Source organism: Anguilla anguilla, chromosome 1 (assembly GCF_013347855.1).
Source record: "Anguilla anguilla isolate fAngAng1 chromosome 1, fAngAng1.pri, whole genome shotgun sequence".
NCBI lineage: Eukaryota > Metazoa > Chordata > Actinopteri > Anguilliformes > Anguillidae > Anguilla > Anguilla anguilla.
Genome location: NC_049201.1, coordinates 8,874,525 through 8,894,408, shown reverse-complemented (window position 1 = coordinate 8,894,408; position 19,884 = coordinate 8,874,525). Strand labels below are relative to the sequence as shown.

The window sequence follows — 19,884 nt, the reverse complement described above, 5'->3', positions numbered from 1 at the left end:
TATAACAACAACAACAACAACAATGAACGTTTATTCATAATTAGACAACGAATGTATACAGCTTTAAGCAGTGATGATAAAGGCTTCAACATACTACTTCCATCTACCCCCACACCCGAGGGGGATGCTAGCAGGCTGCCTGATGATGTAATCAAATCTCTCCGCACTCACTCTCATTCAGAGCTGGTGGACGGAGCTTTAAGCAGCAAGAGAGCGCCATTGGTTTGGGTGATGTCATCCGTCGTTCCGTGATAAGAGTTTTGGAGGCAATCAGACGCGAGTCCCAGGAAGCCCGACTCGGCGCTTCTGCCGGGGCTGCTGTGTGAGGAAACAAGAGGAACTGACCTGTCGTCCTTCTCTCCTTCTTCAGTTGAGGATTACACACAAACTGATGCGGGAAGAACCGATTGCACCAGCATCAACCATTTTCAAACCGACCTTTACCTTGCTAGTTTTCTGGCTTGTCAGCTATCTATGCGAGTTATTTAGCTAGCTATATTTCATGTTGACGTTTAGCAGAGGGCATCCGCTGTTGAACCCGTTAACTGAGGAGGGTGCCGTTAGTTAGCCAGCTGCCTTTCTAGATGTAATCTATTAGATATTGATATATTCGCTAGATAGCAATATCTGTTCATTTTCTCCACATGTACTCATATTGATAGCGAACTCGCTGGAATCCTAGCTAGTAATAACGAGCTTGCTTGCCTGAGCTAAGTGCCTGCAGTCAACCGTATACGACGGTTGTACGAGTGGTTCCGCGTGTCCTCGGGTCGTGAAGTATCCATGCGAGTGACATTTCAATGATTTTCTTTATACGCATCTCATGGCCGTTGTTAGCTTGCAAGCAAGGCAGTTTTCTTTGCGCTCTGCAAAACAATAGCTAGTTTCCGCTTATCATTCAAACCTCTTCTTATTTTGCTAGCAGTCGAACATTACTGTTGTATTGTCCGCTGGTTAGCCACTTAGTTAACGGTAGAGTAGCTATCTAGCTAACATACCAACACGTTAACACTGTCCGATATGGGATGCGCTGTAACGGGAACAGGTGAATTCGAACCTCTGTTTGATAAAACGAATCGCGACGTGTTCGTTAGCCGGCATCCTAAACTAGCTGAACAACATAACTAACTTAAATAACTACAGTGGTGTTTTGTACTTAATTTCATCTTCAACGTCAACTTGCTAGCTTATATACTGTTAATATATGGAGGCCAATATGTGCCTGTTGTCTGCTAGGAAACCAATTATTTAGACTATCTAGCCTGCTAGCTGGATGGCTAGCTACTGAATCGATGTCCTACTGCCTCCCCTTGAATGATCTACCTCTGGAATTTTGTTGCTTTTTCAACCGTAGAAAGCCTTTCACGGTGAATGACCAAGATCGTCGACTTACTTGTTTCATGTTACGGGAGAATGACAAAACGGAGGATTAAGTTGCATTATATTTTTTTCTCATTCGTGAACCCACGTTGATTATACATTGAGGGGAATGTGGAAGAACTCCCACCGTACCCTTTGAGTGCTGTATCAAATCGGCGGAGTAAACCTGGAAAAGCAGAGCTGAAATCAGTCTTCTATGTTTATTTATTACGGACTTCAAACAGAATACCACTCTGCGTGCGCTCCTGGAGCACGAGAGCTCGAAGTGCTGCTATTCCCAGAGCAATAAGGGCAATAGAAGGGACTGGACACTGGCCTTTCGATCTCAGGACTAAAACCATGGCCAATGAACCTGTCATCCTTAACGTTTATGATATGGTAAGAGACGTCCATCTAATCTTATCTCTTATCTTTCCTCTAGTCCATGCATAATTTGGAATTGTACTCAGGTGGTGGTTGTATCATTCCTCGTGGACTTTATACGGTATCCCACATATGTGTTGTAAATGTCCAACACTGTCCGATTTGTCCACCACGGTGGTTATTTATACGCAACCATAAAATGCGAAATATTGCTGGTTTGTGTAAAATTATGTGTGGTGACTAACTTAACTTGATTTGATCTTTGATCCAATGGTGATAAATGTGCCCCACGACCATATTTATATCACTAACGCAACGTATGTGCACTTGGGTGTAAAGCCATTTACCCTTACACACTACCAGATAGTATACTTTCAGCTCTGAAAACTTCCCCGACATTCTGAGGTTTTCTGAGGTGCTTCAGATTTTCAAGCGAATAATCAATAATTTTTTATATTAACTTGTAGCTCTCATAACTGTGCAACATATGAAAGAAAATAAAAATGTAATTGGCAGAAGTCATGCTATAGTCGAACTATTATTGAAATTTCAGTGAAACTTGAAACAACAAGTTCCAAGCAGGTTGGTGGGCCCGGAGCTGTTGGCCGAAATTTTGATGCTTTTGGCAAACCGCAAACAGCACAAATATACAAATAAGTACGTAACATAAAATAAAAGAATAAAATAAAATAAAAATGTTTGATTTCACCCAAATGTTTTTCTTAATTGATTTATTAGTTGGGGGCTGGCTATAGTGTTCTTTGAATATTTATAATTCAGACAGATAATTTAGTATTTGTGAGGGGCTATAGGCAGGTGCCTTGAAAGGTGAACCAGCAAACAGGTTCACGCCCACACGGCCATACCAGTGACGAAAAAAGCAGCAAGCATCCTGTTGGTTAATTAGTTTATTCCATGTGTGGCTATCATGAAGGTCAGATTGACCTAAAACCAGTGAAGATAATAATACAGATGAATGTTGATTTGTATTAAATAGGTAGGTATGTCAGGGCTCCATGCTTTTCCAGATCCATTTGATCTGAAGTTGAAAAATTTAGGAGCTCACTAATGCATCCCAATTAGCAGATGTGCTCCTAAATGACTTTTCCAGTTAGCACACATCAGTTGCCAGGAGCAAATGCTCCCAAAATGGGAGCTCTGTAGAGCTCTGGGTATATAGAATGCTAGTGTATTCCCGCAAAGTAATTGGACTTGAAGTGGCTTGAGAGGAGAGTTTTTTTTTTTTTGTTTCCTCACCATGATTGCTGATAATTTCAGACTGCATAAAGTGGAAACCCAAAGGGAAAATGTGTTTCTCAATGCTTTAGAATTATTATTATTTCTCGTATTATCATAGAAGGCTCATCAGTGTCTAGATTGATCCTCTGAAAATCCACACAGGATCAATACAAAAAGAAATGATGGAAGAAAAAAAAAATCAGTGAGATGCCTTTGAAACAAATGAGAATTGGACAGATGGAATCCTTGTCTTTTAGTGCTCATTAAATGGTACGTTCAGATTTTTTCAGCACTTGTTTTCTTCTTGGATTGTGAGAAGGCTGGTATTTACACCATTGATGGAGTGAGTTGTTTGAAAGACACTGTAGAGGACTCTTATTTAGATCCCAGTGAGAGTCCAAACTGAGATTTCCATTGTAATTTCCCCAGAGATATACCTGTGAAACACGAGACACTGTCATATATCTTGGGCCAGTGCAAAGCAGTTGCAACAGTACAAAATATAGCAGTGCTCTCATTAGTGTTTTTTCCTATCCTCTGGGATGTTCTGTTGACAAATCAGGTAAAATAATGATAGTATCCGTGGTAGTACACTAACATAGTTCCCAATGCTGATTAAATATTATTTTTCAGAACTACAGAGAAACAAAGTTCATCCTTGTAGTCTTCATCAGGCAAAGTATCTAGCTTGCTGACATTATTTTAAGCAGTTGTCCATCACCTTCATCCTGAGGGGAAATGTGTGTGTGTGTGTTACTTTTGCTTTAACTGCAGACAAATAATCTAAATGTAACTTACATTTTGTTTCTGTGTGTCATTGTAGATCTTTGAACAAACTGTTAATTGTTATTTTATGAACAGAGAAACAGCGCTATTATGGGCTTAAATGATAGGACGATACAACCAACCAGGTCTGTGGCTCACTTATTCACATGTTGTCAAGTTGAATAAACCTGTAATGACCTCAGGTGTCCTGCAACCTCTGATATTTTGGAAAATACAAGACCATTCACAATGTAAGAGCCAGACCCACAGGGAGCTGTCTTATGAAGTAGTTGTTTGAGTAGCAAACTCAAAAGAGTTCTCTTGGAGCGTAAACACAAGTGTCTCTTTCTGGCAGGGTGGGTATTTGCGGAATTGAGGGACAAAATCTGAAGTTTAAATACATTACCGTGTGACCCGCGGTCCAACCAAACTGCTCTCGGGTTTGGTATTTTTCAGCAGGGTCGTGGGTTTTATAGTGGCAGTCTAGGGCAGCTTTAAACGCTGCTGCTGTCTAAAACTTAAATTGGTTTGCGGAAAGAATGGTGGGTATAGCAAGCTCTCGGGCATCTCTAGGAACTCTCAGTCTTCTGGTACACCGAACGCAGTCAGGTGATTTACACTGGTGAAAGCATGGCCGTGTTTATTTATTTATTTATTTGTTTATTTTTGCTTCATGCATTATGCAGTTTGTCCTGTACCAGCATTAAAGGATTAAAGACCATCAGAAATGCTGAGGGTGTTTTGGTGAAGCAAAAGAAAGAGAAATCGCGCACATTAAGGATGGCCTTGAGGGGGATTAAAAGCTAAAACCTTCTCCTTCCATCTGCCGACGCCCAGGGCTGTACCTGGATGGATGAATAGTGTTGCGTTCAAGGCCTTATGGGGGTGATCGTCTCTATTCGTGTGTGTCACCTGCTTCCACATACCTGTTCACTTGCCGGGCCCCGGTTCACCTGCCTTATCTCCTGGGCACAAGGTGCGGTGCTGTCTCCGCCATGTCAGCGCTATGTGATGGGAATGAAAGGCATGTCTGGGTGAGAGGATGTGTTTAGCACGGGCAGAATAACGGGGAGAATAATTTGGGCTCTTAGCGTAGCGTACTTCAGCGCAGAACGGCAGAATGCTTTCAAAGCTAAGTGTTTCTCGTCACCCGCTGGGCCTCATCAACACTTTTTTTTTCTTTTTTTGAATGCCCAAGCGTGGGGAGGGGGAGGGGAGGGGGGTTGGGGGCGTGCTGGTACTATTTCTGCTATGGACAGAGCTCTCGCTGAGCTCTGCCACGTTCTGCCCAACTCACTCAGTAAGTGGTGGCTGTCACCTACACAAAAGGGCGGGGGGGGGGGGGGTAGAAAATGAACCCACGCCCCTATGGATTTGTAAGGAATGAAAAGGCACGATTCTCCTTTGTCGAAGGGAAGAAAAAACAACTTCGCAACAATAACGGAAAAATCGATGAAATGGTGTGAAAAATAAGGAACTGCTCTGGAAATTTGGACTGAGCCTAGTCAGTCTGTACGATTAGATGACACAAAGATGGCTTCTTTGTGGTATGACCTCTATATGAACTCTCACAAATGTGATGTCCTTCAGGTCCCTGTGGGTTTGTGTGCTTTCAGTGACATCACAATGGGCGCTAAATAACTGAAAATAGCGCATCCTCCGCTGTGTGCCTGTGGCTTCATTTGCGGGACTGCTGTCTGAACTGCAGCAGGTAGAGGGAGACCTGTCTGAGCCCGACAGCATTGCTGGAACAACAGCATGCAGCCTGAGTTACATAACGGCTGCAGAGCAGCGGCATTGTCTGAAAGGCTCCGGGAACGATTTCTGCACAGTACAAAATAACAATAGAGCATAATGTTATGAATTCAATAAATGGGTCTCGTACACAGTGTACACGCGCCCTCTCAAGTGGATGCTCTCACTACATTTATTAGAGCTGTGCACTGCTCATTATCGGCACGAGTTGCAGTTCGCTGTTGTTTTTCCATCACTTATGAACCTTTGACTACAGCGGGATGTCATAAGTTTATTAATTAGCTCGTGAACCCTTCCTGACTTCAGCAAAGGACTCCAGGTCTTATTTCACATCTTGCGTTTTTTTTTTGCCAGTGGCAAAGCAATCATTGCCTCTGTGGCGGCGCGTCCAGCAGAGAGAGAGAGAGAGAGGGAGAGCGAGAGAGAGGGAGCTGAATTATTGTTCTGCTCGTCCCTCTGCGCCGCTCCTAGCCTGCGGAGAGCTCTCGGTCACAAACGGTCGGTGCCGTGACCAACGAGGCCTCGGGGCTCCTGGGGGGCCGATTGCACTAAAATCCAAAATTCTATTAAGGCTCCAGAATAGCCGGCCGGGGCGAGCGGCCCGAGTCCGAAACGCTGACAGGGGGGCGGTAACGTGTCTCTTTGAAGGCGCGGAAGCGCAGTAAATGCGACTGAGGATGCAGGTGCTTGGTCTGTTCATTTTCTTAGGGAAGAGCTGCAGTAACTGGAGTGGGTCCATTGAACAGTGGCATTCTGGGATTAAGAGCAGTGCTGGGCAATTCCGTGTGGCCCAATTTATCAGCAAAATTGTGTGTGAAGATGCTGTATGGACTTGCATTTTGGAAATGCAGCCTCTCTCAGCTTTCAGGTCATTATCAGACCCCACTCAAAGGGCCAGACTCTGTAACCTCTGGCCAGCCAGTGATCCTCAGCAGCAAATGCACACACCAGGGTGTGGGTTTCAGCATGAAGATACAGGGACGGATGGTTATAACGTAAGTGGTCTGTGACAGCAGCTAGTACCCTCCAGACTCAGACCATCGCTTCTCATTTTGAGGGATGAAAATAGTGTGATCAGGACTAGGGGTGTAATGGTACAGAAATTTTTGACTTCACGGTTTGGTAGCTTACAGTTTTTTTTTATTTTATTTTTTTTTTACCCTCGGTTGTGTGTTGTATACACTCTGGACAAAGTGTAGTATAATGGGGAAGGACCTGGGCTTGTAACGGAAAGGTCACGGGTTCGATTCCTGGGTTGGACACTGTACCCTTGTAGCCTTGAGCAGGGTACTTAACCTGCATTGCTTCAGTATATATCCAGCTGTATAAATGGATGCAATGTAAATGCAGTGTAAAAAGTTGTGTAAGTCGCTCTGGATAAGAGTGTCTGCTAAATACCTGTAATGTAATCTAAAGTGAACACTTGGCAGTATTATATGGACAAGAGCATTTTCAAAATGTCTGGCTAGCTATTTAGCTATTTAGCTGATGGACTAGCTAGCAATAAGATGTGGCATCCTACTGTATCCTGTAAAGCGACGTGTTAAGAGTTTGATTGTTTTCCAGTACTCGCTCTCTAAACATTCTAAACCGTTATCTGCGGTTGAGTGCTGTGCTAGCCTATGTAAGGTAGCCCTACACATGTAACTCAGCTATAGCTGAGATGGCTTCCCTTACAGTGATTTGTCTGCCATTTTGTATGCCATGATACAACGAGCATTTATAATGGATTTAAGGCCTGTGTTTACCCTGTACCACTGTGGTCGTATGCAAATCCTCATTCCTGCCAGTTGTTTTTTTCAGCTTGATGCTTTATGTGTTCGTTAATGTGTACCCCTGCCTTTGTTTCTGCAGCTCCTGTGATGTGCACTTAATGTGTCTTGCTGTGACAGCCTTCCTCGAGATAAGAGTGTGCCAAATTAATAAATCATGACATTTGTCCCGAACTGTTCAGCTTCTGACCTGTTTTGGGTGGCTCTCGAAGTATGGCCAGGGGTCTCTTTAAATCGGTCGCCCTGGCCGATGCCGCAGTGTTCGCGAACCGCCGCTACACCGCCCGCTTGCATGGCTGTTGTACATTACCCAGCATGCAGCGGGGCGAGAGCCCACAAAGGCCGATTCTTTCCACTTGTGTCGCTGTCCGTTTGGTGCAGACGGGCGCTTTTCTGTGACACGCGTGGGCGTAGCGCTGTTCGCCTGATACACAGCCCTTGGCTTTATGCTGGGGATATCAGTTGCTTGAGCAGCTGCTGTTCGGCCACACGTCGGTGTCCTGTTTCCTGCTCCGCGTGTGCGGGGGTCCAGTTGAGGGTAGTGGGGTAAGTGGAAAGGAGTCGTCCATTTTAGGGTCACCGGAGTTTTGATCCTGATACTAAATGTGACCGAGCATGACATGGAGCCTGAGCCTGAGTGGTTGGGAGTGGGGGAAATACTGACCTCTGCCAGCGTTTCCCATCTCTACTGTGTACACTGTACGACTTGAGCAATACAATATGCAAAAAGATCACATTTGAATCCATTTGAATTTTTTTTATGGTGCTTCATAGGGCAGTTGAGCCTTTTGATTATATCGGCTCACCATGAGGATGAGTCCAATGATTTGAATATTGTTTAAATCCATTCTTGCGACATTGTATGACAAGTAGGCCTATGTGTATATGTGTGTATGTATAGGCTATATATTCTTAATAGGTTTTTTAGGTGATTCGCAATAAAAATTATTACACAGTGTGCATTTCTTGTGTAAAAGAATACCCCCACAATGCTCATTGTACAACATCAGTGCATCGGGAAACATGCTCAAATATTAATGAGGGACAGCTGGGCTGGTCTGGTCGGAATGGCCTCTAAAACACTCTCTCAAGACTGTGTTTTAGACCTGATTGTGGGTGTGGGGAGTTGGGTGGAGTGTGTGTGTGTGTTGGGAGATTAGCTTTGTCCCCTCCTCCACTGTGTTTCTTCCAAGAATAAAAAGAGCTTAATGGATCCGATGAATTTGCCAGTTTGTCCAAGGTGACGACACATGAGTACAGGCAAATACTCACAGAGGTTACCAAAAATATAGACCTGTCTCTTTATTCAGTTTTCCCTCATTCTTAAATTTACCTTATTACTTATTCAGAAAAGTATCCATGTAGTGATTTTGTATACTGTTGATTGAAGGGTCTAGAATGTCTTATTGAATTAAATATTGAATTAATATTGAAATATTGAATTAATCTTGCTTCCAGTGTTTCTGAGGGTCCACTTTTTGTAGTTGCTTGACTTGAACTTGAAACTGGTGTGTTTCCCTGTGTCAAAAAGGTTTGTCGAGGCAAAACGAATCAAGAAGCTATATATAATAAACTCAAGAGCTGCTTATTGATCTGCTGGATGGTAGGTCAATTTCGGTAATGACAGTAATGACTAAGTAACTCTAGAGTGCTGTAGCCTGCGGAAAGGCAGCTGAAGCTCTGTTGAGTCGAGAGGTTTGCATGACCTCAGATTAATAATAACACTGCTATGAATGCAGGTGTTTCCCTTCTGCTTGTGCCGCACTGACATTTGATTACAAAAATAACGTGTGTGTGCGTGTGCGCATGCTTGCGTTTTTCATGTACCTCCATCCAGCACTTGTATTGTACTTTGTATCATTATCTTGATGTTGTAGCTTGTCATGCCTCCTAGTTTGTCTTAGCATAGGTTAGGTCAGAGAGTAACTGTGTGAACTGGACCTGGAACGTGTTCATGGCTATGAATAACTGTTACAAAGTGAGTATTGTACCTTATCGGACCTGTGTTCTGTAGTTGTTCCAATGACCTTCGGTATGCACTTATTGTACGTCGCTTTGGATAAAAGGGTCTGCCAAATGAATGTAATGTGTGTGTGTGATAATGTGTGTGTGTGTGTGATAGTGTGTGTGCGAGCGCACGTGCGTGTACGTGCCCGCATGCGTGAGTGTGTGAGTGTGTGTGATAGTGTGTGTGTGTGCACACCACTAGTTAATTGCCTTTACGCAGATAAGAGGGCTCTGATCACACGTTCTCTGTATGGAAGCCTTTCAGACCGCTCTGTCAGACCATTCCAGTGCTTAAGAAATGATTTTCCCGTAGTGATCCATAGCCAGGGTCACGGTTCCCACTGCTGCTGAATGATCAGACACAGCAGGCCCCAGCCTCCAGCCTGCCTGGCTTCACTGCTCTGCTCTGATCCCCAGCTCAGCGGCTGCAAACCCGGCTGGATTTGAGCAGGTGATTGCAGATGGTTGCGTGGTCGCATTTTAAAGACTTCAACCGATGAATGCATGGTTCGTACTCAGTCTGCGCAGACCATCTCTTACAAATAGTATTTTCCTCTTATGTTACATATGTTATGTATCGTGTTAGATTTTAAACTCAGTGATTGGTGTAATATTTATTTGGTGTAGTACATTTTTTTTCATGTATTTTCCCCTCCACAAGCCATAGTATATTAGGATCAATATACTATGCCAATGAAAGAAACCCTAAGAAAATGTTTCTGTTACCTGACACCTGATCAGAAAGAACTCAGAAAAAGTGCAGGACTCCAGAAAAAGGATGAAAAAAGGAAAATCTGGATATAGGACTACTCCACACTACTCCATGGTGTGCTGGTAGCACAGTCCTGTGCTCCTGGGTTTCCTCCGTTATTAGAGAACCTGGAAAAATAAATTTTATTTTCATAATTGTAATGAAAGGAGTGATAAATCTAAGAAGTGCTGTCAGAGCCGTGGGTTTCGTTGTGGAAATTCCAGCTCCCAGCCCAAGAGGGAATCGAGCTGGAACCAGCTTCTGCTCCAGCAGGATACCGTCTGGAATTTGCTGTTGGTCTGTTGTCTGTACCAAGATGGCCCACCAGCTGGACATGGTCTTGCCAGCATGGTTGCAATCTCAACCATCTTGTTGCCAGCTTGAACCAGTTGCAAACCAGCTGAACCAGTTACCTGAATTCTCAAACACCTTTTTCAAAACCCAAAAGTGTGAGCGGCGCAAGTCAGTCTGAATGGGTGTACCTGAAATGTGAATAAAACAGTGTGGAATAAAAATATGGTGATATGGAAACAGTGGATTGGGTGATTAAAGAGAACATTTGTGAGTGAAAACGGCAGCATGTTGTTTGACATTTTTTATCATTTCCAATCTGCGTGTTGTGTGATTTGAACTCAAGCTTATATTTAAACCTTAAAGGAATCTTAGTCAGTGTCTGAAAATGTCTGACGGTCTTGACAGGAAGGAAAGGGTACAATGAACATGGAACGGCTTTCCAGGTGTGTCAGTGTATATTATTTACCTTCACATTGTTAAAAAACCACATAAAGTTGACCTTGTCTACTTTTAAAAGCAGAGCAGATAGTCCACCTGTCTGTTGAGCATCACCGAATGTACCCCATCTGAAAACCTGCTTTGTGGCTTGTGCTTGTGTTGTAGGCCTCACATGCCCGCATTGACCCATTGTTTTTATTTTTATTTTTATGGGACACGTCTGTGCAGTTAAAAGCGAGAAGGGAAGTCTCTTTATCCTACAGGTTGAATTTACCACCCCTGTGTTGTAACTCTGTTAATACAGCATCAGTGATGAAAGAGTGTTTTTTTTATTTTCTGTCAGCGCCATTGATATCTGCAGTATTATTTTATGTGCTTTCGCTCGGTAGCCTTGATATCCACGCAGGGTCTCTGCCCAGCTGGTTTCTCTCAAGCTGTGCGGGGAATTCGCTCACCTTCTGCTTTGATTTATAAGCGTGGCTCTGGCAACCAGCCGCTCGTTAAGGGATCCACGTGGTAATCAAAGCTGGGATCATTTGCTGAAATGCAAATGGCGGGGTTTTATGTGAAACATGGAAGGTACTGAATCAATAGCGGAGGGGAGAAAAAAAGAAAACACAGATTACAACAAACGCTACTAGTGAGACGGCCTATAAATTACAGTCAGAGCCTTTTTGTAGCAACCCTGGGACGTGCTAGTATTCATTTCTCATCACAAATTCAATCGTTTTTTTTCATCTTTGCACTTAGGTTTTCTGGCAAACACGTGTCATACTTAACGTATTTCATTCGGCGGCAGAGAGAGATTGGTGGCCCGGCTCCCCATTATCGTCTCCATCCCTGACAACATCAATATCTCGTTGAGAGGGGGAAAAGTACATTTGTCAAATGCCTGCGCGAGATGCTGACTGTGGAAAGCATTCGGCGTTGCATTACCGGTGCTGCTGAACGGCGCGTCCGCGGGAACAGGGCCCTTCGTGGAGATCTGCGCAGACAATCGCGGCTTGCGTTCGTCTCAGCTGCGATGATTCCCGGAGAAGCGGGTTTATGAAAGAGCGGCACGCGCGACTTTGAAAGCGCTCCCTCGTTCTTCCGTCATGTCCTCGTGTGATCCGAGGATTGCGTAGCCTCTTTTCTGAGGCTGTTCCCCCGAGAATCCGTGATTATTTCCGCCCAGAGTACATCATTATCGTGGCCATTAGATTCCCCGGGTGTTCACTGTAGCTGCCGGCAGTTATTAAGCCTGGTGCTGGATTTCCATTCAGCACTCTCCTCCCCGGCACCGGTCCATTTACATTCAACTCGATCAATATCTGCTATTTTTTCTTCTTTGAGGCGAGCTAACTTGCATTAATTTCACCCTCCCCTTATCCTTCTGGAGAGGGTGTCTGTGTTTCTGCCTGGTGAGATTCATCTCATCTGTCCTGATTGGTTCTTTTTTCTTTTCTTAAAAGCTTGTTGCTGTTCCTTTCCCTCTTTCATTTGCTGCGTTTGCATGAAAAACATTAATGCGTTATCCGTCTGGTGTAAATGGAGAGGCTAATTGATTTTGTGTGTAGCCCACACGTGTGTGAGAATGTATGAGCTGATTATTGATTATGAGAGAAACCAATGCATTTCCTGCAACATTCAGGTTTTGTCCGTTGTGTGCTGGAGTGTAAATATATTTACAGTGCAGTGCGGGTTGTGAGGTTTGCTGCCACACCGTACAGGAAAAGGCATATCCCTGGTCAACCCTAGCTAAACAAATTTACCCTAACCTATACCTGTTCAGAATGGTTTCAGGGGGTAAAAATAACAAAAGTGTGTATATATATTAATAAAAAATTGACCGAAACATAGATGTTGGTGAATTTGCATCAGTACCTACTGTTTCACAGGTTAATTTTTTCTGTTGCTGTGCAACGTCTTGGTGGTACTCATCTGCTGAACACGCCCCCTCTCTCTCTCTCTCTCTCTCTCTTTTTGCAGTACTGGATCAACGAGTACACCTCCACTCTGGGTATTGGAGTCTTCCACTCAGGCATCGAGATCTACGGCAGAGGTACGGACCACTCGGTGTCGCTGTGCAATTATAATTTATAATCTGGGGTTATTCAAATGAAAGTGCATGTTCTGCAGGCTCTCTGCTCCTGTGCTGGATTTTAGCGAAGACCCTGATTGAACAGAAGGAAGAGTAAGCATCCTGCCACAAATTAAAACCCACAGCCTGCCCCCCCCCCCCCCTCCAAGTGATGACCCTTGCATACAACCTCAACACTGGCGGAATAGTGGGGGGGAATGTGCTTGCCTCGTTCCTGTCATCCAGTGGCTGTTGGTGCTCAGTTGTGCTACCCTACACATTCCTTCCTCCCTCCCTCCCTCAGCACTGAGTCATCGTTTGAGTCATCAGAATGTGCTCATCGGCACCGTGACAGCGGCACGGTCTGCCTGCCAGGGATTACAGTCCTGCTTCGTGTGCCTGGCACAGGCACAGCTCCACAGCTCTCTCCCCCCCCCCCCCCCCCCACCCTCCCTTACCCCCCCGATCAGCAGATGTCTGACACAAGCAGCTAGCAGCAGTTCATCTGTCACTCTGCCGCCTTCTTTGAGTCATACGGTGCTCTCGCTCTCTTGAATAAGAAATTTAAAAAAGACAATCACACATCCATGCCTTTCATGCCCATGTCACAGTATGGTGTGCATGTGGGATATGTCATACGGTGATGTCATGCGGTCGTTGGAGACAAGCAGTGAGAATGGGCTGTGAAGTGATCACAGCTAACCAAACTGGATGAAAAATGTGAACATACTTTAATAATACATAACTGAATCTCTTTATCTAAAAAATGTACACATCAATGTTTGCAGCAAGAATAAATGATAGATTCTCTTTAGTGTTATATGGTGTACAATTGCCACTTACCTAGATAAATGCCATGATTCACTCATTATTCTTATTCTGTAAGGCAAACATTTATGCAAGGAAATGTGTGTAAGATCCTAATCGGGGCACATGAAAGGTTAGTAGCTAACCATTTCCATTGTAGTATTTTTCAGTATGTTAGGTTTCCTTTGGCAAACAATTTCCACTGTAGTATGTTTCAATGCGTCTCTTGTGGGATTGTGGATGCTGCTGGTGTTCTTCCCTTTTGAAATGTAGTTGAATGAAATGAAAAGCAAAATGCACCATCTGCCACACCACCTTGAACCCAGAGCTGGGAGTAACAATCCACAAACCGAGACTGGAATAAAATGGAAATGACTCCCCCTTCGACTCAAAAACTTATCTTCAGATGCTTTGATTTAAAAAAAAAAAAAAAAAAAAAAAGAATGACCTTTCAGTTATTTCAGCCTTGAAGAACTGTTTTTGTTTTGAGAACACTCAGTGTTAAAATGTTTCTAGCAAAAGTTTCAGCTACTTTTTGTGTCTTTAAGGTGAATCTTAAAAGTCTGTTTCACTGAACGTATGCCCACTCCTCTCTCTTCAGAGTTTGCATACGGGGGTCATCCGTACCCTTTCAGTGGAATCTTCGAGATCACCCCTGGCAACGCCGCTGAGCTGGGGGAAACCTTCAAATTCAAGTGAGTGTCACATCCCTCCCAGAGCAATGCTGTTCACCTTGGCCAAGGGTCAGGGGTCAGGGGTCAGAAGTTATCAGAGAAAAGTGAGGAAACTCTTCCTCGTACATTCACTCTCCTCTTTCATTCTTCGGTAAAGCCTCTCCCTCTATCGCCGTCTCTGTGCACTCTCCCCTCTGTGTGTGAATGTGACTTCAGCTGTTGATAACTAACAAGCTGAAAGGGAGGCAGGAAAAACTCACTTTTTTTCTCACATTTTTTCTTAATAAATATATATAAATTTGTACATACAGAATAGGCCTAAATGTGTAAATGTAATCAAATGCATGCTGGCCACTGGAGTGTGTGTAAGATTTGGAGTTTTTTTGTGATGAGGCGCTGTGTGGAGTATCAGGCAGCTGGGGTGTGAACTGAATTGAGCTGAGCTGTGATCTGTGAGCGTGGACGGGACGGGGCTGAGCTTTCTCTCTCTGCCCCGTGCAGGGAGGCCATCGCCTTGGGCACCACAGACTTCACGGAGGAAGACGTGGACAAAATCATGGAGGAGCTGGGGAAGGAGTTCAAGGGAAACGCCTATCACCTGATGCACAAGAACTGCAACCACTTCTCCTCCTCGCTCTCCGAGGTCAGTGTGCACACGGGTGGTGATACGGGCCGGGGGGCTTCCCTACCCTGTTCCTGGAGATCTACTCCCCTGGAACAGGGTTTTCATTTCAGCCCTAATTTGGCACACCCGATTCGGCGCTATTAAGTATCAGCTCGGCGAGGTTTCTAGCCATTGAATGAGCTGTGCTTTGTTAGGGGTGGAGTGAAAACCCACAGGACAGTAGATCTACAGGAACAAGGTTACGCAGCCCTGATATGGGCTGTATTAAAGCTGTGCTGTAGCCTGACATTTCTGCTTTGTATATTAAAGCATCATTTCACCGTGCTTTAAAGGCACAAGAGCGCTTTCAGTTTGTTTGTTCAGATTAAATTGCAAATACATGGCATCTGCATAAATACTGGCATCGACTGCTGTCTTTGAATATCCTAATAGCAACATATCTAAATGTAACTATATCTAATAATAGTAAGTAGGCAGTATGGGGAGGCAAGTACATAAAGAAGGAAATGTATATACACTGAATGCAGCTCTGCTTTTATTAAATCAATACATAAATGTACATTACATTTATAAAAATACTGTGTATTCTTCACCTCTGACATTATTATTTGTTAAGAGTTTTAGTGTCAGTTCCTGCAGAAACCGTCATCTGTCATTAGTGAGCAGGACAACTTTAGGATGAAGGAACTCTCTCTCTCTGTTCTGTTTACACACACTGGCAAACAGAGTTATTGTGGCCAGACAGTGTTTATACACGGGAATGGACTCGGACGTAATTACTGCTGCAAAGTCACAATATTTGGCAGTGTTACTTTAGAATTAAGTAGCGGATTGATTTTTCTTTTGAATTTAGATCTTCTTTCATCCTGTCCTATAAATGAATCTGAAAAACTTAAGTAAGAAGCGTACATACTCATTGATCCAAAGTACTGCTTTCAGTTTGGAAAACAGAGGGCCATTAGTGTTGCTGTGTATGGGGTGGAGTCGTCAACCCATTTCAGGTGCTAATTGGGCCGCTAACGCAAGCTCAATCATCTGCTAAACGCCATAGAATGGTTTCTGTTGGTTTCAGTTAAATTCTCTGCTTCAGAATTCTAGAAAATTTGAATCTAAATCTATTCGAGTCTAAATCATTTATCGCAGTGATTTCACTTTTCCATTCACGTCGCAGAAACTTAAACTGCATGAAAAGGTTCTGGAAGTTATCCAACCTGTTAAATTTCAGTGAAATTTGGGGTGTGTCGGTCATGAACGGTAATTTCTCTTGTGAACATCTGCATTTTCCAACTTCTGCATGCTCCGTCCCATTACATTACATTACAGGCATTTAGCAGACGCTCTTATCCAGAGCGACTTACACAATTTTTTACATAGCATTTACATTGCATCCATTTATACAGCTGGATATATACTGAAGCAACTCAGGTTAAGTACCTTGCTCAAGGGTACAACCGCAGTGTCCTATCCAGGAATCGAACATATGACCTTTTGGTTACAAGCCCAGATCCTTACCCACTGTGCTACACTGCCGTCCCGAGCCATGTCTGTGATTTGGGATTTCTGGACTGCGATATTGTGGATTGATTAATTAATTCTCTCCCTGCACCGAAATTTCACGGCGTGTCCTGAGAGGTGTACAGCCATATCTGGTAATTAAATTGTCTGGACAAGAACCCCACTGTGCACAATATTTCGTCAGTTTCCGACATTGACTCGCATCCGCAAATGGACGGGTGCAGATTTCAAATTTGTGCACTTTGGTGTCTGCCCAACCCCCCCCCCCCCTGTAAAAATACACCTTATCATCCAGTGTTTACAAAAAACAGTCACAGGGGCGTTCTTTTTTCGTAACCGTTTGTCTTTTTTTTGGCTTCCAGCTGCTGTGCGGGCGGGAGATCCCGCGCTGGGTGAACCGGCTGGCCTACTTCAGCTCCTGCATCCCCTTCCTGCAGAGCTGCCTGCCCAAGGAGTGGCTCACCCCCGCGGCCCTGCAGAGCCACATCAGCCTGGGCCTCCACAAGGAGGAGCAGGAGGAGTCCAGCGACGAGGAGTCCCCCTCCTCCGCCGCTGCGGGAGCCACCGGCGGCCCGGGATCCTCGCACAGCTGCCGCCACACGCGGGTCTGAGCCGCCGCGCCGCGGACTCCCCCCCCCGCCTTCCGGACCCAGACACCTTTCAGGGGACACAGCGCCACCGCTAGGCTTGGATGACCCCTTGGATGAAACCTTGTGCCCGAAAATGAAGAGGCAGGAACAGGCACCTCAGAATATCCCAGGGACACCCTCCACACCGCCCTTTAAAACTTCTGCTCTATCTCTACTTATGAAAACATAAATAAAAAAACTTCACAGAAGTGTTTAGACTTTTGATCTTCCTCCTACCTGCAGAGGAAAGTTTCAAAGTCATTTTTCATTTTCTGTTTTTTAAAAGAGTTGCCAAGCGAGTGATGGACAGCACAGACTGACCACTGTTGAGTCCCTCTTCTTGGATTTTGTTTTTTTTTGTCATGGAACTTCTTTGTAACCTCAGTCAGCCTTCCCTCTCCCCATTTTTCAAAGTTGTCAGTGTAGTTTAGCTGGACGTCTGATGCCCCTGGTAGTGAAGATAGACAGAGACTGTATTTGTTTCTGTTTAGAAGTACACGTTCAACAAAGAACTACATTATAAAAACTACAGAATAATGAACATTGTCATGGCTGTGCCTTGTCTTTTAATTGGGCAGGCTAGTATTTTGGACTTTAGGTTTTGTGGGAGGGGTTGTTTTTAGCAAGGCTTTTATTGTTTTCTCAATTTGCAGAACTAAAAACAAATGTGCCAAGCTTATCTTAACAGTGACTTACTTTTATATTGGAATGCATTTAATTGTGTTCCAAATGAAACCCTCCGTTCACGTTTCAAGTCCTTCAGAATTGTGCAGTATTTTTTTCCCCCTCTACTCTTGTTGCTGTTTGTTGTGGGATTTGAGCTTTTATCGTTCAAATCCGAACACAGCTTGAGCAAAGGCACGTCAACAGGTAGCTACAGGTGTGCGTCGATCAGGTATCTGTACAGGGTGAAACTACGAGAAGTGTACAGTTGGTATCTGCTCCTGAGTATAGTAATTCAGGGGGGAATACTGATGAGCATACACCCACCAAACCACTTTCAAATTTCCCCTGAGCTTTGGACTAATGGGCTTTAGAGATAACAATGCCTTTGTGTTTTTTTTTTTTTTTTCTCTCTCCTTGAACACAATGATTGAATTGATGTGTGGGTGGGGATGGGAGGGTGGGAGGGGGGGGAAGGCTTAATGAAAGGTTTGTGCAGAAACGTCTTTGAGTTTGGGGGGGGGGGGGACGTATGTCGTATTTCCCGTGGCCCTGGAACGCCTCCTATTTTGCTGTGGATTTTCAGTTATGTCGTGGGGAGGAGGGGAAGGGAATGTCAGCCAACAATGACTTGCCTTTGAACCGTGAATCCATCCAAACGTACTACACTGTTACTGTTTTGCTGTGGCCCATAGGGGTGTTAAGTATTCATCTTGCCTTGCCCTCCGTGACATAGCAGATGTGCTAATCTAATTTTCTTTGTATCCTTTGTATTGTTTTGTTTTTTTTTGTTTGTTTTTTTTAACCAAAATGTGTGCAGTAAGTTGCCTTTTTAAAATGTTGCTTCTGGAATACAGCAATCTGAATTTCCTGCTTAGAATTTCACACGACCACATACTTCTATGCTGTTTACCTCCATTTTGTCTTACCTTTTAAAATATCATACTTTTAAAAACTCATACTAAATTGAGTGACGTGCCGTCCTTCTCTCTGGTGAAGGAATGGAAGTTGTTCAAGGGTATTGCGGGGTTTTTTTTCTTTCTGTGTGTACAATTTATTTAGTTTTTATGTGCTGTATTATCTAACAGGGTTACTGACAGTATCACTGCTGTTGTGATTATTTAAATTATTTATTATTTTTTTTATTTGTTGATGATGGATGAAGGCCAGTGCTCCATGTTCACTACTGAAAAATGTTGGCACTTTCTACTGCTGATTTCAGTAAGATGACTTTTTCTATTGTAATGTGTCAATTTTACCGTAATTGGTATCCTTTTCTGAGTTAAAAGACAATGGCACCAAGTTTTAAGAATGGATCCAGAATAAAAATGAAAACTATGATGATGTGTTAATTTTGTCTTAAGCTTTGTTACAGTATCAGCAGATCAAATAGTGAAATGTGCTACACAAACGCACATATTCATTGTGAATACAATCCCCATTGTCGCTAAGTTAGAAGTCAGAATTACAGTCTGATTTTGTTCGTTTCTGTTGCTGCTGGTACATGACCACTGATAAACTAAAGGACTCTAAGGTACGCCACAAACCAAGCCAGTGGGATTTCTACTCCTAAAGACATCATGATGTATGGATTTTTTTGCCCTCTGCAAATAACTCCGCATGTGAAGGTCACAAATGTTATAGTATTCTGGTACCGAGGGTATGGGTACATTCTTTTCTGTGTTCTGTTCATATCTTAGTGCAGCCTGAATTTTGTGCCTTTTCTTGGTAGAAAGACCGAGTCCCATAACAGTTGCCCTCAGTTATTTTTTATTACATTAAATGGTGGCTCATAACTGCGGGACTACTGTAATTCCAGTGAAATATTAACAGATACCTGCATATATCTGAAATGACAGTCTATCTAAATTTTCATGTAATGGGGTTGGTGACTACAATAACTAAAAACTTCTGTTTATCAGATGCTCCCAACCACCAAATGCACCCTGTCTGTTTCGATGAGCTATCGGAGCCAGAAGTATTTTCATTATAAAGCCTCTTCACAGATTTTCCTACCAAGTTATCTAGAAAGGCATTTCCTATGAGTCTGGTGTGATGAAATACAGGATTTGTACCACTATTCCTGACTTATTTGTGCCTGTTGGGTTTTGTCTGACATATCTTTTTGAACATTATAAGGACAGT

The 19,884-nt window shown here is 43.7% G+C and overlaps 1 protein-coding gene and 1 long non-coding RNA gene across 2 annotated transcripts; one reads left to right on the top strand and one right to left on the bottom strand.

Moving 5' to 3' along the window:
* The first annotated feature begins 52 nt into the window (after positions 1 to 52).
* Positions 53 to 18,179, top strand: LOC118219877 (deubiquitinase DESI2). The gene is made up of 5 exons (XM_035403383.1): positions 53 to 1,758; positions 12,736 to 12,808; positions 14,235 to 14,328; positions 14,809 to 14,950; positions 16,810 to 18,179. The coding sequence occupies exons 1-5, from the start codon at positions 1,720 to 1,722 to the stop codon at positions 17,056 to 17,058; spliced, it is 597 nt and encodes a 198-aa protein (XP_035259274.1). The 5' UTR covers positions 53 to 1,719; the 3' UTR covers positions 17,059 to 18,179.
* On the bottom strand, positions 9,880 to 11,787 carry LOC118219910. Its single transcript, XR_004763884.1, has 3 exons — positions 11,701 to 11,787; positions 11,220 to 11,303; positions 9,880 to 10,160 (listed from the first exon to the last, which is right to left on the bottom strand). It is a non-coding gene; the product is annotated as an uncharacterized LOC118219910 (long non-coding RNA).
* Positions 18,180 to 19,884: the final 1,705 nt, after the last annotated feature.

Coding starts and splice junctions, on each gene's coding strand:
- LOC118219877 (XM_035403383.1), top strand. CDS start 1,720: ATGGCCAATGAACCTGTCATCCTTAACGTTTATGATATG. Junction 12,809..14,234: donor CATCGAGATCTACGGCAGAG/GTACGGACCACT, acceptor CTCTCTCTTCAG/AGTTTGCATACGGGGGTCAT. Junction 14,951..16,809: donor TCTCCTCCTCGCTCTCCGAG/GTCAGTGTGCAC, acceptor TTTGGCTTCCAG/CTGCTGTGCGGGCGGGAGAT.